The sequence below is a fragment of the Aotus nancymaae genome, unplaced genomic scaffold (genome assembly GCF_030222135.1).
Source record: "Aotus nancymaae isolate 86718 unplaced genomic scaffold, 86718_ANA_hifiasm-v0.15.2.pri h1tg000003l, whole genome shotgun sequence".
NCBI lineage: Eukaryota > Metazoa > Chordata > Mammalia > Primates > Aotidae > Aotus > Aotus nancymaae.
The window spans coordinates 22506907-22526117 of record NW_026988414.1 but is presented as its reverse complement, the minus strand read 5'-3'; the positions used below and the strand labels follow the sequence as shown (position 1 = coordinate 22526117).

At 49.2% G+C, this 19211-nt stretch overlaps 1 protein-coding gene across 4 annotated transcripts in view; it reads right to left on the bottom strand.

Moving 5' to 3' along the window:
* EPB41L4B (erythrocyte membrane protein band 4.1 like 4B) overlaps positions 1-11218 on the bottom strand; it is a 160132-nt gene extending 148914 nt beyond the window's left edge. For 2 of the 4 annotated variants that reach the window (XM_064379093.1, XM_021672136.2), the window contains exon 1: positions 10319-11218. In XM_064379093.1, coding sequence (XP_064235163.1) covers positions 10319-10618 — 300 coding nt within the window. In that variant the 5' untranslated portion in view covers positions 10619-11218. The remainder of the gene's footprint in view (positions 1-10318) is intronic. The other 2 variants (XM_064379102.1, XM_064379079.1) reach the window with 2 other exon arrangements.
* Positions 11219-19211: the final 7993 nt, after the last annotated feature.

Genomic DNA, 19211 nt, shown 5'->3' with positions numbered 1-19211 from the left:
CACAAGCAGAGAGAGAGAGAGATGGATAGATGAAAGGTACTCAACCCCATCAACAACTGGGGGAAAGTAGAGACCACAAAGGTCCCACTAACTCCCACTATCCTGGTTAAAATCAAACAAAGCAGCTGACAATGCCAAGTACTGGAGAAGAATGGATCAGGGAAGCTTTTATATGCTGTAGGGACTCTGGAAAACAATTTTGTGTAATTACAAAGGGCCCCGCCTACTCTTCCTCCCAGGTACACACCCAGGAGAGATGCTTCCTGGCACATGGTCACCAAAGACCAATTCCAGAAAGTTCAAAGTGGTATTTTTTGTTCCCAATAGTTCCAAAGTGAAAACATCCCAAATGTCCACAAAGGATAAATTCCGGTATATGCATGCAACGGAATAATACAGAGAAGTAAGAACTCCGGTCAGCTCATTGGCACAGATTCTCACTGACACAATATTGAAGGAAAAATTCACGTCTATACAGTTCACAGACCTGCAAAACTAACATGATATTGTTTAGGAAAAGGTACATAGGCAGAAAACCTGTAAAGAAAAGGGATGAAAGACACACTTGAGGACGGAGGGAGGGGAATGTGACTGAGGCGGAGCATTCGGGGACTTCCACAGCATTGGTGACAGTCTTTGTTCCTAAGTTGGGTGGTGGGCACAAGGATGTTCATTGTGTTGTTTTTCTCAAACTATTCATGTTATAGAGAGTCTTTTGTATTTATATTTCATCATTTAAAAATCTAAAGAATGTGCTGGACAGAGGGCTTGCCAACACTGAGCAACTCAGACAAAAATGTAAGGGGGAGAACAACTTGTCTGCCACACACCCCCAAACGAAGCCCAGACAGCCTTGGAAGATGATCAGCACGACGCAGAAAAGTCCCAGGGAAGAGGTGTCAGAATCCAAGAATAAAACTATGAGGTGAGGGCTGGGGACATCCAAGTCTCCGGTGGCATTGCCACAAGTAAATGGGTAGGACTGAGTTAAGAAGGTCCAGACCTGCATAAACATCCACACTCAGATAAACGGATAAACCATATGTGGTGTATGCTTACAAGAGAATATCACTCAGCGTTAACAAGGAAAGAAGTTCTCACACCTGCTACCTACATCATGGATGAACCTTGAGAATATTATGCTAAGTGAAATATGCCAGACACGAACGGACAAATACCATAGGATTCTACTTATATGAGGTACCTAGGGTAGCTAAATTCATAAAGACCAAAAAGTAGAATGGTGGTTGCTAGGGTTTGGGGAGAGTGAAAATGGGGAGTTAATGTTTAATGGGGACTGAGTTTCAGTTTGGGAAGATGAAAAACATCTGGAGACCGATAGTGGTGATGGTGGCAAAACACTGAGAATGTTCTTCATGCCACTTTACTGCATACACTTAAACACAGTTAAAATAGTAAATTTTATGTTATGTATATTAATACCATGATTTTTAAAACAATTCATAATTCAGGGTAGGTGCAGCTGAGCAAGTGAGCAGGCAGAGCAAAGGAGATGCATGTCGGGCCGACTTCAACCCACCTGAGCGAATGCTATGTGGCAGACAACAGCATTCGGCTCATGAGAAAGGCATGGAAAAGCCACCACAGGGCTGAGGGATGCCAGCTCTGCAGGCACCCGCTGAACCAGGCAGTTGGCATCCTCGCAGCTGCAGTGTAGACCATTCCACCCGGGGAGAATGAGCTGGGTAACAAGGAGCACCGGATGATCCCACGGGTGGGACAGGACCCTTGGGATATCATTTCCAGTTCTTAGCTTCACGAAGAAAATGCTGGGCACTCAGCCAGCTATGACTTTGGGGAAAAGAACCTGCAAAAAATGCTGAGAAATGGTAGACAGAATCCAAATGCCAGAGATGCTGAAAGGCAAAGTGGTTCAGAAGAGACAGGGGATTTTACTGCATGAAATTCTGACCTTCCCTGGGAGTTCGAAGAGAACGCATATTTAATACAGGAAGGCTGGGTGTGCACAGCAAGAGCTGAGGGGAAGAGCACTGGAAAATGAGTCAGGAAACCTAAATTCAATCTGGCTCTCCCATACTTACTAGCAGAGTGGCCCGAGGCCATCTGCTCTCGGAGGCCATCTGCAAAGGGGATGATAACGTGCACCTTCCCAGGAGGCAGCGATTAAGGGAAGCAACACAGATTCTGCACGCCTTGGAGATGGGGCTGCCTGACGCGTAAGTGATCAGGTGCTTTGCATATCAACCTCCAAGCCCCCAGAGACAGGTATTACTCACTCAAACTACATCACACACGGCAGAGAATAAGGGTTGAATTTAAGTATTCCAGAATACGCACAAAAGAGGGCACCAAACTGGTGAGAAGCCTGTCAAGAAACGTGGATGGGGAGGAGAAAAGAAAAAACATTTTTTAAAGGATATACACCACGCTTATAAACACGTATACCAAAGCACAAAGATGGAAAGGAACAAAGTGAAACTAACCAGTTGCTATGCAGCAGGATAGGAATATGAAAATGTTTTCCTTTGAGATAATTTTAATGTTGTTCTATTAAGCACTTTTTAAAAACATCACCTACTTCTGAGTGTTGAATTATGGCCATCAAACCATTATGCACTCGAGTGAAATGACATTCAATGAGTCTAACTAAAGTAAATCTGATCTCTGTAAATCCTAAGTGGCCTGCAAATGAGAAAACCCTTTGGGGGCTCAGGGGTCCCCATCCAGCTTGGAACCTCCGGGGCAAGCTCAGAGCCTTCCCACCCCCCTCACCCAGCTGTACTGTCAGAGACCTTGTCAGACCACAAATCAAGCTGGAGTCTGCCTTCACTAGCTATGTGACCTTGGACAAGTTTCTTAACCCGTCTGCTAAGCCCTGATTTTCTCCTCTACAAATCAGGAATAACAACAGTAACCATCAACATAGTTTTTAATGAGGATTCAACAAGAAGAGCACCTAAAGGGCTCCTGACATCATCTGCATTTCAAAGGGTACTCACTCCCTCACTCATTCCTTTAAGATCCAGGGACACAGCCAGAACTCATGTGGCTCCCGGACCCCAAGGAGCCCAGAGCCCAGGGATCAGGCTTTTCTGACCCCCATTGTCCATGCGCTTGCACCTGCTGTTTCCTCTGCCCAGATAAAGCGGAACCCCTGCACATCCTTTGGGACAATTCCATTGTCACTCTGGGGATCAAACCTTCTCCAACTGCCCAGGTGTGGTGGCTCACACCTGTAATCCCAGAGCTTTGGGAGGCTGAGGTGGGAGGATCTCCTGAAGCCAAGAGTTCCAGACCAGCCTGGGCAATATAGTGAGATCCCAACATTACCAAAAAGAGGAAAAAAAAACCTTCTCCAACTCCAGACCACAGTTTAGTTGCTCACCCCCGGCACCACCATATTGGTTTATGTGTATCTATTTACACTGTCTGCCCCTCTAGACTGGGTGCTGAAGAAACACTTCTCTCTCCAATACCCCTCCCCCATGCTTAATGCAGTGTAAGGGCTCAGTAAGCCTCTGCTGACTGAAGAAAACATACTGTGAGCAAACAAAAACATTTTGGAAAACAATTCCAAATAAACCAGAAATTAAATCAAGTGAGACTAGTAGAATTAATCCATCTCTAGAGAGAGGACATGGAGGCTGCAGAAGGAGTGGGATTAGGGGGATTAGGGCTGGGGCACACCAGGGATGCTGCCAGGCTCCAGCCCCACTCTGCCAGATCAGCTGTGGCTGGTAGCAGTCATGGGCATCCTGGGCTGGATAGAGAGTCAAGACTGCCCCATAGCAGGTGCTCCCAGATGCAAGGGGACTCTGAGGACATATCAACAAGACCTTTAACCTGCCAGCAAGAGAAGGTAATTGTGGTGAAGAGGGTCAGAGTACCAGGCAGCTTGCTTCTTACCAAGGCAGGAGCAGCAGACAGCAGACAGTATAGATGGCTAACCAGCACTGGGGGGCTCCCCACCGCAGCTAAGAGTCCCAGGAAATGTAGAGAAGAGGGCCAAGGGCCTCATCCTAAGGAGACACAAGCTCCAGGTCTAGTGTCCTTATTCAATTGTGCTGAGCTGGTGGGAGAGAGAATTCCATCAACCCATATAAGTTCATCATTTTAAATACATGTTTATATCTAAATATGAATGAAAAAAACACAGATGAATGTGCACCCCAATTTTAACAGTGCTTATCTAACAAAACTGTAGATGTTGTTCCAACCTCTCTGTATTTTGGAATGGATCTGTGAGGAACACATTCTAAACATGAAATAGAAGTGGGGAGGGGAGCACACACCTCCCTGGCAAACACACCCAGATGAATCAGCAGCCGACCCTGCCCACAGGCAGCAGCCACCGGCTAGAGGTGGAAACTGGAGTGCAGCTCCCGCTGGAGGAGAAGGCCCCAGGCAGGGCAGAGAGAAGCCCAGGGAGGAGTCCACCCCCAGTCGGCCAAAGGGAGTCAAGAAGTGGGCAAGGATGGAACACGTGTTTTGAGGACAAATGGTAGGCGGAGGATTTCTGTGGTTGCCAGGCTCGATTTCTTCTTAGTCCCCACGCAAGAATTTAAGGGAAGGCCCCCACCCCCATCGACCTTCTGCTATTTCAAAACGAAACAGACCTGTGCCTTCATCCACTGCAGTGTACTAGGAACAGAATTCAATGAGATTATGCACGTGAAAGTGCTTAGCAAGTTAATATTTGTTCAGAGCCCTGTACCAGTGTAGGGTCATGTTACTGGCATGGGAGAGGCTGGGCTGTGGCCCCTTCCCCCTGCAGGCCAACCCCCGCCCCTTATTAACACTGCCAAATCCAGTAAGCGTAGAAGGGGAGTTGGTGCTCTTGCTTGTATCATGGACACTCCCTTTGAGAAGGGTGTTCATTATCCCTCTCTCGCCCCGCCACCTCCATCTTCCTTTTAAAACAAAGAAAGCAGTTCCAAAAATAACACAAACTCATGACCCACTAGATACCCAAGGCCTCATTCCAGGTCTGAGAGGGGGTGTGGGTGGAGTAAACACTGCAAGGCCACCTGTAGCCAATACCTTCCCCGCAGGGACAGAAAAAGCAAGTCACCCAGACAGAGGTCTGGGATAAGGCAGGGTGCCCACGGCAGCAGAGCCTTGGGAAAGACTGCAAATGAGAAGCTGTCTTCTCCGACCTCCTGCAGGTCCCTTATTTCTTCCCAAGAGTGAAGACAGTGCTACCTCAAGCCTTCACCCTCCCCAGCATATTCATCTGACTCCACCTGTGAGCTGCTCTACCATCACCCGCTTCTCCTAGCCAGATTCTCATCACCCCTTACCTGACAAATGCAATGGCACAATTGATCTCCAGTCCCTTCTCTAGCCCTCCACTCCACTGTGACAAAAACGGGCTCCCTAAAGTACAGATCAAGCCCCAGCTCAAAGACTGCCAACCCCACTGCCACCCCCACCCCATTGCTACAGCAGTTTTGAACGCAGGGTGCAGCTGCCTCTGTTCTCACAGTTCTCAAGCCAGGGTTTTTCACTGGCTGTGAAGGGACCACCTTCCTCAGAATCACCTGGAGTACTTGTTAAAAGTTGAGCTTCCTAATTTACTGAATCACAATTTCTGGGGGTGTGCTCTGGGAATTTTAATTGGAAGAAAAAGAATCCCAGATGAACTTTGTGTACACTGAAGTTGGGGTCATTTTGCTCGAGTTTTTCCACTGTTTGGAAAAATCTGTCCTATTTTCAACTGCCAGGAACGTACCCAACCCCCTTCCATGATCCTGTGTTAGGAGGTGGGGTTAGTCTTCCCTCCTACTGCTGACCCTACGCTTAACACCTACAGACGCTGACAATCAGGGTTCCCAGAGCAGCCTGTTCCAACTCTTTCACTGACTGACTAAAGGGAAATCACTTTATAGCCACAGACCACAGTTTCCCAGTTTCTCCAAGGGGTTGGGGAGGTGCTGTCCAGGGTCCCTTTCAACTCCAAAATAAGCCATATGACCTTTATGTTGTATCATGTATGTTATGTCAGATCAGAGGTTTCAGTCCTAAAATTCGAAAAACCTGCATTTTTCTGTTTTTGCTGAAAAAAACATCACTTTTCAAATCCAAAGTGAAACTTTTAAAAAGCATTTCTCATACTACATCCAACTTCCAATTTCCACTAAAGAAGAGCCAAGCAATGGTTAGCCTGCCTGGCACAGATTTTTTTTTTTTTTTTAATATCTATTACTAGAAACTTCTTCAAATCTTTCCAGAGTCCAAAGTAGAGGAAGGAGAGGTTTCTACTATTACAACCTACCAGCAACCTTTTAGCACTCTGTTGCACATTGAGGCCTTCCTGTCACTGAATCCTCCCATCATCCCCATTGGAAAGACCAGGAAGTGAATGCTCGGAGGGCTGAAATTGCCCAAAGCTGCAGAGCCAGGGTGTAATATGCAAAGGTAGATCTTTGAATTCTGAAGTCCTCCATGTTTGCACTGGACCACAATGAGTCGATGTTGAGTTCCAGATGCAGGGAAGGCAACTGCACCAAATGCAACAATGCTCATGGGCCGTTCCCTCCAAAGCATGGCGGGAGTGCTAACTGGCTGGACACACATCCTCACAGCTTTCCACACTGAGCACACAGGGCAACAGGAGGTGGGGCTGAGCAACAGCCACACGAGCAAAAGCGATGCCAGGGATTTAGTCAACAGAGATCTAATATGAGTCAACAGTGGGTGCCGCTGCCAAGCACACTAATGGGATCTTCGGCTGCATTAATAGAAGGAAAGCGTCTAGGGCAGGCCGAGGGAGGGAGTCCTGCCCTGCTCCGACCAGACCACACCTGGAGGGTTGGGCGAGGCTGGGCTGGGTTAAGGAGAGGGAGGAGCTGTCCAAGGCAGGGCCAGAGTTTCTGAAGAGGAGTGGCTCAGGCTGGCACTCTGGCTGGCAGGGCGAGCAAGGGCTCATCTGGAAGCTGGGTTTGTACAGCAAGTCCACTTCAGACATGTTATAGATAGGTTTTTTTTAGAAGATCTTTTTACTCACATTTTGTTTTATCAAAGATTGAAAAGCCGCCGCTGACTATCCGTAGCAAAGGTTAAGAACACCCAGGGACCAAGCACAGTGGTTCACGTCTGTAATTCCAACACCGCTGGGGGCTGAGGCAGGAGGATCGTTTGAGTCTACAAGTTTGAGACCAGTCTGGGCAATATAGGGAGACCCATGTCTATAAAAACAATTTTTTTTTAATTAGCCAGGTGTAGTGGTGCACACCTGTAGTCTCAGCTACTAGAGGGGCTGAGGTGGGAGGATCGCTTGAGGCCAGGAGATCAAGATTGCAGTGAGCTGTGGTCATACCACTGCACTCCAGCATGGGTGACAGACGAGACCCCGTATCAAAAAAAAAAAAAAAAAAACTCTCAGGGATGCTAGATGACTCAACCTACCACCAGAGAAGGGGGCTCCAAGCCCTGTCAGAAGAAACAATTGCTGCTGCTTTTCTCTTTATTATATATAACAATTGGCCCATGGCTTTGCCAAGGGACACTGGACCTGAGATCCTATAATCTCAAGTATCAAAGTCTCCAGAAGTCCTTCCAATTCCCCCATCCCATCCGGCCTCAGCACCCTGTCTGGGTGTGCCAGAATACAAGAAACGTGTTTTCACCTGCGTTTCCCAAGAGCCTCCAGGCCACATCTCATTCACCTTTGTGTCTGCAGCACAGAGCTTGGCACACTGGAGACGCCCAATAAATGTGGTCTGGACTGGACTGAGGTGCCACAGCACGGTCACACACTGAGGGTGTTATTGTGTTCCAGGCAATTTCAGAACACAAGTGTCCTGACTAGGGCTAATAAAAAGGTTTATGACAGCACATAGCCAACTTTTAGGAGGTTGAGCAAAGGAATTCTTGAGGCTAACGCCGCCTGAGGGTTTTCATTACAAAGGAGCCACAGTTAGCCTGGCAACGTCCCTGGGTGCCTGCGAAGCCAGCTTAGGGTATCGCGGTCAAAGGTAAATCCTATCTTGCGACAAGCAGCAAGGCGACACCAGGGCCCAGGAAACGGTAAAAATCCAGGAACACAAAAGAGAATAATGACAAGTGGGGCCAAATGCCAAAAGGACAGCATAAAGAGTGAGCCCAGTGAAGTGAGTCTGAGGAGCAGCAAATGCTCCAAATGCATCAGGGAGCTGCTGGCCGCCTGGCATTAACCTCGTAACTCAGAATTAATTACAGGAACACACACTAAGATCTGGGAAGATTAGAAGACTGTGATGCAGACCTAATATCTAATAAATCTTTAAATTGATGAGCTGTGCCCACTGGTGATTTTTCTTCATCTTTCCTCCCTGAGAGCTCACATGACACAAGCCAGCATTTGCTTTTTATTTGCCTGTGGACAGGGGCATATACAACATATGTGTACGCGCATAAAAAAAAATGTGGGCTTCACTAAGTCACATCATAAAGGAATCAAGAAATCTGCCATCCTAGGAATACCTGGGATCAGGGAATTCTTTTGTCAAGCAGCAGCCTTTTATAAAGTGAAGAAATCTTTTAGGATGCAAATGTCCCCTTCCCCCACGCTCCTGTGAGGGCTCCACTGGCTGTAATCAATCAGCCTTCCTGTCCCAACCTGTTCATTTGTATACCTGTTTGGGTCTATTCACCATGCACACCATTTAAGCCTTTCTCTCGGAGCTGACAAGCAACACATTTTATAAACGAATCATCCCCAGGGAACAGATGAGAAAACCACCAGCAAGGAGCACTGTCAAACTTCCCAAGGATAGCATTCCTCTCCCAGATCGGAGATGCAAACTACGCCACATCCTCTCCTAACACAAGCTGCCCACTCCAGAGGCAGCCTGCTCCGCTATCCTCCTCCCCTGCTCTTCAGGCCTCCTCTCCCAGCTGAATAAAAGCTGGAGAGCCCCATTCTTGGGGAGCAGTAACATTTTAATGCTATTTTAAAGTCAACAGCTCTAAGCACCCGAATGTTGGCTCCTTTTCCATCAATAAAAAGGCCCCAAAAGGGTATTTTCATGTTCATAGCAAAATGATATCTTATGGAGAGCACAAAGAACCACAAAAATAAAACTGCCATAAATTGAAACTGTCTCGAAATTCAACCTACACGGGGAAGCGTTAAACTCCAGGCCAGGCAGGATGTGATTTTCCCATCTGAGACCCTTTTCACATGCGCCTAGTTCTCACACGAAGTCCAAACATTTCCTCCACCCGGGAAGGCCTATATGCTTCCTTGGAAGTCCGGGTATGTTATTTCTTCCCTTGACAGCCTAAAGATGATCTGCAACATTCATCTAAAGCTCAATTACTGCTGTGTCCTCAGTCACACCCAGAGATTCCCGAAGGCACCGTCTGCCGCAGCGCCGGGTGCACAGTGGGCGCCCAGTTAATGTGTGGTTTGATTTGATATGATCTGGCCCCTTCAGCCAGGAAGACTCACTGGTAACTGGACGCCCTGCAGGGAACGGCAGCGCCGGCCTAGCTCTCAGCTGGCACGGGGCGGGGGTGCAACCACCTGTGGGCGGGTGCCCGGGACGCAGGCCCAGGCGTCGCTGCCCTGGGGTGCCCCGCCGACCCCACGTAAGGTGCCCGAGGGGGACAGTCCGGTGCGCCTGGTTCCGCGGGCACCCCGGGATCGACTCCCAGCGCCCCAGCAAGGGCTCTGCCGGTGCAGAGCGGGCAGGTCCGAGAGAGCCGATTCTAGAGTTAGCTCCCAAGTCGCCATACACCTGAGAGGCTGCGGGGCATGTGGGGCTCCGAGAATGGGAGTGGGGTGTATCCAGAGGGGATCAGCAGAGAGCAGAAATGGTCTCCTAACCCCCCCTCCCAAACTTGGGGCGCCTGCAGGCGAGAGACTCTCCTCTCTGCTGTCTCACCAAGGCCTGATGGCGAGTTTGCGGGGGACAAGCTGGACACCCCGGGACGGCCTCACATTGATTTGAAATTTTTCTATCCAATAACCCAACACCAGGAAGACCCCGCGGGAAGCTAGGGACGGAAGGGGACACCGGCCACCCGCGCCAGGGGGGCGGGGTCTCGGGACTTGTGGACTGTGTGTACTGGGGAGGGGGCGAGGCCCCAAGGACTAGGTGGGCACCAAAGAAAGCGCAGTCCCGCGGCGCAATGTGCCAAGGAGGGGACGCAGGCCAAAGGGGGGGGCCGGAAGAGACTGGGACGGGGTGGTTCAAGAAGAAACAGGGTTAAGGAGTGGTCGGAGAAGGGAATGGGGGAGGGGATCCCCAGGGAAGGGCCAGGGGAGCGCCCCCGAGGCAAGCACCGGAGGAGGGGGAGCTGCCCCAAGGGGCATGGGGTGCCAGTGCCCCAGATCGGTTCCGTCACTCACCGGCAGGTCCACGCTCACTTCGGTCCCGTCGAGCAGGAAGACGCGGCAGTAGAGGGTGGCCTTGGCTGCGCCGGCGGCGGAGATGTGCACGGCCGCGCCACCCGTGAGCAGGGGCCCGCCGCCCGCGGGGAACACGCTGCCCCCAGGAGCGGCGGGCAGCGCCGAGGAGGCGGCGGCCGGGCCCCCCCGCGGCCCCCCGTCGCGCTCGTCCCCCAGCCCGGCGGCCCCGCGCCCCGCCGCGCCCCGCGCGTAGCGCTGCATGGAGCGGCGGCCAAAGGTCCGGCGCAGGAACCGCAGCATCCTGGCTGGGGGCGCCCCCTGCCTCCGCCCCCTGCGCAGCCGCTGCCGCTGCGCCGCCGCCCGGGAGCGCCCCGCGACGCCGTCAGTGCCCTCGGCCGCCCGCGCCGCCTCTCGCGGGCTGTGGCCCGGGGCTAGCTCGCGCCGAGGCCGAGGCCGCGCTCCGGCCGCCTGCGGGGCGCGCCGGCCGGGCCAGCGCCGGCTCCAAGTGGCCGCGGGCGGGAGGGCGCGCTCGGGGCCGTCCCGCCGCCGCCGCTGCCGCTGCCGCGCGCTCTCCCGGGCCGGCGGCCTGCGCGGGCTGCCAAGGGGCTGCTCCCGACGGGCGGCTGCGGGCGGCCCGCGGGCGGCCGGGGGGCTGCGGGGGGCGGGCTGCGGGCTGCTCCCGCGCCGCGCGCCAGCCGAGGGCCAGCCGGAGCAGGGCGCCTGCGTGCTCCTGGCGCGCTCGCTCCCACTCGCCGCGCCGCGCCCGGGGCCCGAGGAGGCCCCGCCGAGCGCCCTCTCCCAAGGCGCCTTTTCCTGAGCCCGCAGCCCCCGCCTCCCACCTGGGAGGCTGCACCTCCAGCCGCCGCCGCCGCCGCCGCCGCCGGGACTGCAGCACGCCCTCCTCCCTCGGGGCTGCGCCGGGTAATTGCAAGCCGGGTCTGTGCTGCCCCCTGCCGGCCTGAGCGCCCCCTGCTGCTGTAGGTGTGCTCACGTGTGTACACGTAGGTGAGCACACACGTGTTTCCGGCGCCCAGAGCCCTGGAGGCGCCGAGTGCCCCCTCGCACCGATAGGAAAACAGGGCTGCGTGACCCTCTGGGAAGCTTTGTTCCGGAGACCAGACAGAGAGAATAGCACTAAGTTTCTCCTCTTGGAAAAATAGCACTGTTTCCTCTTCCGGAAAAGGAAAAGGAGAGGGGTGGACTAGGTAATCAACAAGGTAATCTACAAGGTCCTTGCTACTTAAGTTCTGTCCATTTAAGATCTCAGAGCTGGGAGGGCTCTTTCAGTCAATCCAGTCCAGTGGACTCATTCCACATAAGGAAGTTGAGGCCCGGCGAGGAGAGGAAGTATTTTTCCAATATACTATGCAAGGAAACACCTTTCCTCAAGATCTCAGGTCCAGTATTGAGATAAAGACCTGCATAAATATCAGAAAAGGTTAGCGAAGTTGAAAATTACTAAGAAGCAGAGTAGATCTGAGGCCCCGAGAATGAATAGTGTAGGACCCACTGAGAATGTCGGAGACAGACGAAATTGTTTCTAAGCAGTGCCCGTCCGGTATACAAGTTCAAGGTCTGCTTTAGAGTGAAGAGGGTTGACCAGTGCTGCTAAATGAGGAATGTGGAAGAAGACGAAGCTGAAAGGAGGTCAGGCCTCTTGGAGAGAATAGCACTACTATTTATCGTGCCCTTAATCTTGTGCCAAACACCGTGCTAAGCCCTTTCCATTCATCATCTTACTTAATCCCCACAACAGCCTGGTTTGATAGACGTTCTTACCCCATTGTACAGAGGAGGAAACTGAAGCTTAGAGGGCTTAAGAGACGGGCTCTGGATTCCATGATTAAGACCAGATCTTTTACCAAGCTCCAAAGCTGTTGCTGCTAACCAGTACCTCTGCTGCCAGGCAGAGGTGTGTGTGTGATTGGCAGGCAAGTGAAGATGTCTGAGAGGCCTGGAAAAGGCAGTGGCCACAGTAAAAGGGACACAGAAAGAGGAAGGAGTGCATTTAGGAGGCATTCCAAAACAGACATTTATTAAGGATCAGGCGCTGTCTTAGGTGATTTCATGGATGGACTTTTCATTAGTCCACACTCCAATCTTCCCAGGTATTCTATGTACCCCCCACTCACATAGGTGGAGTTCGGGTCTTAAGAGAAGTAATATCCTTATCCGAGATCTCAGAGCTCCTGAGTGGCAGCAGCCAGTACCCTCACTCGTTGGCTAATATTCCTTTTACAATACTACGGGCATCTCCCATGTGACAGTGTTCTCAGAGAGGGCATCTGTAATCGACATTCAGATACCCACGCTGCTCCTCTCGCCTCACTCAACCCCCGACTGTATTTAATAGACTATAACCACAAGCTGATGTTCAAAGGTAGCCCAATTTTGCTTACTGGTTTCTAGGATAGCCCATTTCCTACCATATAGCCCAGGAGCACTGTGGCACACTGACTAATAGCCACCCAAAGATGTCCATAGATCAATTACTAGAATCTGTGAATACGTCCCTTTATGTGGCCAAAAAGACTTTGCAGGTGTGATTAAGTAGGGAGATGATCTTGTATTAACCCAACGTAATTGCAAGGTCCCTATAAGAGGGAAGTGGCTGGGCGCGGTGGCTCACGCCTGTAATCCCAGCACTTTGGGAGGCCGAGGCAGGCAGATCACGAGGTCAGGAGATCAAGACCATCCTGGCCAACATGCCGAAACCCCTTCTCTACTAAAAATACAAAAATTAGCTGGACGTGGTGTCACGCAACTGTAGTCCCAGCTGCTCGGGAAGCTGAGGCAGGAGAATTGCTTGAATCCAAGAATGGGAGGTTGCAGTGAGCTGAGATTGCGAGATCACGCCACCACATTCCAGTCTGTCACTCTAGTGACAGAACGAGACTCCATCTCAAAAAAAAAAAAAAGAAGAAGAAGTAGAAGGATCAGAGTCAGAGAAGGTGTCACTACAATGGCAGCAGAAGTCAGTGTAATGGATCCGGGAAACTAGGAATTTGAGTCGCTGCAAGAAGCTAGAAAAGATACAGAACAAATTGACCCCTAGAGATTCCAGAAGGAGTGCAGCCTTGATTTTAGCCCACAAGACCTCCAGAATTGTAAGATAATAACATTTGTGTTGTTCTAAACCACTAAGTTTGTGGTAACTTATTCCAGCAGCAACAGGAAACTAATATGAGCACACTATTAATAATATGGCTGGGTGTGATGGCTCACACCTGTAATCCCAGCACTGTGGGAGGCCAAGGTGGGAGGATCACTTGAGCCCAAGAGTTCAAGACCAGCCTGGGCAACATGGTGAAACCCTGTCTCTACAAAAAAAATTTTAAAACTTAGCCACACATGGTGGCACATGCCTGTGGTTTCAGCTGCTCAGGAGGCTGAGGCAGGAGGATTGCTTAAGCCCAGAAGTTTGAAGTTGCAGTGAGCCACTGTACTGCACCAAGGTCATGCCACTGCATTCCAGCTAGAGTGAGAGAGTGCGACTCTGTTTCAAAAAAATAAATAAATAATATTAGTTTGATGCATTCTGGTTTTCAAAGCCCTCTACTCTCATGATCTCCTTTGGAACTCTCATAGTGCCACCGCTTTCCTAGTAAATATCATTCAGGTTTGGGATTTATCCATGATCATTCTCTCCCACTAGACTCTAAACTGCATGAGGATAGGGGTTTTTCACCTTCCCTCCCTCCCTCCCTCCCTTCCTCCCTCCCTCCCTCCCTTTCTTCCTTCCTTTTGAGACAGGGTCTTGTTCTGTCCTCCAGGTTGGAGTGCAGTGGTGCAATCATAGCTCACTGCAGCCTCAGTCTTTCAGGCTCAGGCAATCCTCCCACCTTAGCCTTCCGAGTAACTGGGACCATAGGTTCTCGCCTTTGCACCTGGGTAAGTTTTTGTAGAGATGGAGTTTTATCACGTTGCCCATGCTGGAGGACTTTTTCTTATTCATCATTATATCCCCACCCTGCACCTAGCCGGCTGTCTGATAAGTAGTAGGGGGTCAATAAATGTTTGTTGAATGAATGCAGGGTATCATCTCATCTTCATAATAGCCCTGTGGGGTAGATTTTGTTATTGGCTTTCAGAGACAGGGAAAATGAAGACTGGAATGGTGCTGTCACATTCTTGTCTCCTAACTCCAGATCCCATGTGCTACTGGCAATACTATGTCATCGTGAGTCACACGGGAACTCCAGATTGCTTTAGTTTTACCTCTACCTTCTGTGTGTCAGGCACTGTCACCTAATGAGTCTCATTCCATCCTTATCACAATAGTGATTTAAGCACTAGTCTCTCCACCACACAGAGGAAAAACCAAGGCTCAGGCATTCCTTTGACTACATTTTATGTCAAGTTTCAACCTTAGAATTTCTACATTTGATGAGTAAGTTTGCATTTTGTCTGTTCACAGTATATTATGTGATTCAGTTCTTGCTCTTTCTTAATCTTTGTCTTTCAAACCTAAAATTCTCTATTCTTGTTATCTGAACTCTATAACCAGCCCTTTGAAGATTTTAATTCCTCTTTCTTGGACCTCTTTTATGCCCAGTGTGAATGGGCCAGAGCTGCACATATATTCTGTTTATCAATGCCTCGCTCTTTTGTGGGCCTTTTGATCTTCAAATGGTTATGCAGAACCCCCAGTGCTACGATCTGATGTTTGTAACTCCCAAAAATGCATATGCTGAAATCCTAACCCCCAAGGATTAGGAAGTGGGTGTTTGGGAGGTGATTAGGTCATGAAGACAGAGCCCTTATAAATGGAATTTGTGCCCTTATGAAAGAGACTCCAGGCTGAGTGCAGTGGCTAGCACCTGTAATCCTAGCACTTTGAGAGACCAGTGGGGAGGATAACTTGAGCTCAGGAGTTCGAGACTAACCTGGATGACATAGTGAGACCCCCCATCTCTAAAAAAAAAAATTTTTAAATAAGAGGCCCCAGAGGCTAGTCCAAAGGTAGAGAGTTATCTCAGTTGAGTGTTCACTGTCGGTTACAGATCAAACTCCTTGTTCCACTCTTTCTCCCTTTCTCACTACTGCACTTAACTAATCAAAGACAAGGAAGAGAGAGAGAGTGACCCCAGAGACTCCCCATCACTTTCACCATGTGAGGACACAGCGGGAAGGTGCCATCTATGAACTGGGAAGCAGGCCCTCACCAGGCTCTGAATCTGTCAGCACCTTGGTCTTGGACTTCTCAGCCTCCAAAACTATAAGAAATACTTTTCTCTGGTTTATAACACAAGTTCATGGTTTCTGTTCTAATAGGCTGAAGGAATAAGACACCCAGGATTTCTCCTGCCTTTCTGTCTGGAACTGTCTTGGGCTGAAGTTCTCAGGAAATGGTCTACACTAACTTCTACATGGTTTTCTTGGTCATAAGCAGTGGCTTGACTTCCTTAATCTCATCGGCACCTTTCGGAATCTGATCTCTAGGGTCATCTTCTTGCCTTCTCATTAAAGCTCAACTACCACCTCTTTGCCCACTTCCTCCAGGAGAACTTTCCATTATCCTTCCCATCACCACTCAAGTTTGTGTCATCCACAAACTTTGGAGAGTTCCTTATGCACTCCCTTCCTCCAGAGCAATTTTATATGTTAATTAAACAGCCCTCAGCCCTGTCTCTAAGGAACTCCTCTTCAGAAATGTGCCATTTGTCCCTGTCCTTTGTTTCCTGGCTCATTGCCTAGACTCAACAAAATTGTGCCCTCATTTTGTTGGGCTCCATTTTTTTCACCCATAGAGCAGGATTATACTTTAATGTATGTTCCTATTTACTCCCTTATAAATTTATTCTTTTTTTTTTTTTGAGATGGAGTCTTGCTCTGTAGCCAGGCTGGAGTACAGTGGCTTGATCTTGGCTCACTGTGACCTCCACCTCCCTGGTTCAAGCAATTCTCCTGCTTCAGCCTCCTGAGTAGCTGGGATTACAGGCGTGAACCACAGCACCCAGCCTATAAATTTATTGAGAACTTACTATGTGCCACAAAGACATCCCTACTGCCACAGCTGTTTAATGTCAGCTTAACCTTTCCTCTGTCATTTAATAATAATAATAATAATACCTATCATTAATTAAAGACCACATAGTAGGCAGCTGTGGTTTCTGCCAGGCTGGCATTCACTTTCTTTCTTTTGGTTACAGAGCGTGGGTTACTTTGTAGAGACATTTCACCTAGGCCTAGCAGTCTAGGTGAAGCTGACCCCACCCTGTGCCGCAGGTGTGGACACATGATCAGGCCTGGCCAATCAGAGAATTGCATTTTCCAAAGACTGCTACTGGCTCAAGAATGGACAATAACCCATGCCAGGCCAATGAAGGTCAGCCCTTTAACTCTGGCTGAAATTATTGGGAATAGACCATTTCTTTCCATTGGAATTGGAGAATGAGCAGTGTGTAAGCCTGGAACTGCCTGCTGAAGACCCGCTTTGACATAACGTGGAGAAAGCCTGAGGAAGACACCAACACAAATAGAAGCAGAGTCAAGAGATGGAGAGACGTGGAGAACAATTTGATTTTGACTACCTGTATTCAGCCATGCCTGAAGCCAGACCTACCTTCTGGAATTTGCAACTTAAAGAGAATTAGAATGGTTTTTCAGGTCCCAGATCTTCTCTGTGTTCTTGAATAGGTGCTCACTTTGTTTATTCTTCAAAGAACTCATCTCCAGGCAATCATTAGAATGCAATGCTTATCACTGAATTAATGAGTTATTCTCATTAATGAGAATTAATGAGACAGTTAATGAGTCATCTAAGCTTTTAGATCCAGAAGTGGTAATCATGGAAGGACTCTTTGGTGACTACAAGAGTCCCACATTTACATTCTTAGCTAATCCTTTCCCTCTGCCCCAGATGGTATTTCTGACTTCCTCCTCAGCATCTAATCCCTAGTTCTCCATTTCAAACATCTACTATCTATACCCCAAGAGATCAGTATCTGGAGAGAAACAGGAGTGTCCCCTCCTTACCTGATGGCAGGCTTGGCATGGGTTCCTGTCTGGGGATCCATTTCTTCCCCAGAGGATGTGCATCCTGGTTTGAGAAACACATGTGGCTCTGACAAAATAATCCTAATATCCATATTGAAGATGCACACAGAGAGTGGAAGGAGGGTGCTTATTATAGCACCTGCTCACCCTGCTGCTTCCATCTCCACTGTTACTCACTCTTGGGTTGCCCATGTCACGCTCCCTCTTCCCGGACATCCCTGATGTGCTTGCCTGTCCCTTACTCTCTCTTAGCCAGCTGCTTTACCTTTGTTCTTCTCTATTTGAGGGACTAAAATCAGTCCTGTCCAATAGAACTTCCTGCAATGATGGAAACGTTTTTTATATCTGCTCTATCCAATATGGCAGCCACTAGCCACATGGGACCATTGAGCACTTGAAAGATGGCTAGTGAGACAGAAGAACTAAATATTTAATTTGATTTCACTTAAATTTAAATGTAAATAATCTCGTGTAACTAGTGGCTACCATATTGGACAATGCAGGACTATACATCACCCCCACCCCATCACATATAACTGGGTTCATTTCCCTTGCCCCTACCCACTCCCCTTGGAAAGGTCTCGTTGCTCTGTCCTAGACTGCTGACATTAACTTTCCCGTGCCTGGCCAAGTCACAGGCTATGACACCTCCAATCCTACTTGCCATCAAATCAAAATCCCAGCTACTGCCAAGTTGGTCAAAACCAAGGTAAATTGTCCTTTCAGGGAAAGCCCTTGGCAGCTGGGCTGCTGGTGGTGGTGGAATGTGCTGCTGAAATCCTGCTGCAACTCAGAACTCACCATGGAAGCAGCATTCCAAAGCAGGGGTCCCATGACTCACCTGTGCTAACATTGCACTGCCAAGATACAGGAACCACAGACACAAAAGGAGCCCTCCCTGTGTCTTCCTTCTCCTTTGGAGACTTCAAGTCCTGGAAAGAAAATTTGGAGAAGAATGTCGTGAATCGAATCAGAGCCATGCCAGTGAAGTGTTAATAGGAGTGAGAGCCGTGAAGGGCCTCTGACGTGAGCCAGCTGGCCTGGAGCTAGTGATCCTGGTGACCTTGAGGAGGGTACAGTGGTGCAAGGAAGGAATGGACTAGCTGGGCTTAAGAGAAAGTAGATGCAGGGGAATATAGATGGTAGATCCTGAGCATTATTTTAGAAGTTTAGCATCAGGCCAGGTGTAGTTGCTCATGCTTATAATCCCACTACTTTGGGAAGCTAAGGCAGAAGGATTGCTTGAGCCCAGGACTTCAAGACCAGCCTGGGCAACATAGCAAGATCCTGTCTCTACAACAAATTTTTAAAATTAGCCTGGCATGGTGGCATGTGCCTGTAGCCCCAGCTATTCAGGAGGCTGAGGTGGGAGGATCACTTGACTCCAGGAAGTCAAGGCTGCAGCGAGCTATGATTACACTACACTCCAGCCTAGGCAACAGAGCACGACTTTGACTTCAAAAAAAAAAAAGTTTAGCATCAAAGGAAGATAGTGAGGTGTCTCTGAAAGAAAGAACACGGGGATGCACAGTGGCTCATGCCTGTAATCCCAGCTACTTGGGAGGCCAAGGCAGGAGGATTGCTTGAATCCAGCAGTTCAAGACCGGCCTTCGCAACACAGTGAGACCCTTAGCATGGGTCTCAAAAAATAAATAAAAATAAAAATCACTAAAAAAAAGTCCAAAAAGACGTGGGACTTCTGCTGAATTCTAATCTGACATTCACTTATCTGTAAAATGGGCAAATACTGCTCACCTCAAAACTGTATTACTAAATGACATTCATTATATGACAAAACATAACTGATGCAAAAAAAACTTTACAAACTGCAAAATCGTGTAATATAAGAATGAAAGAAGGAGGAAACATGGAGTAGCTAAAAGGGGTGAGAGAT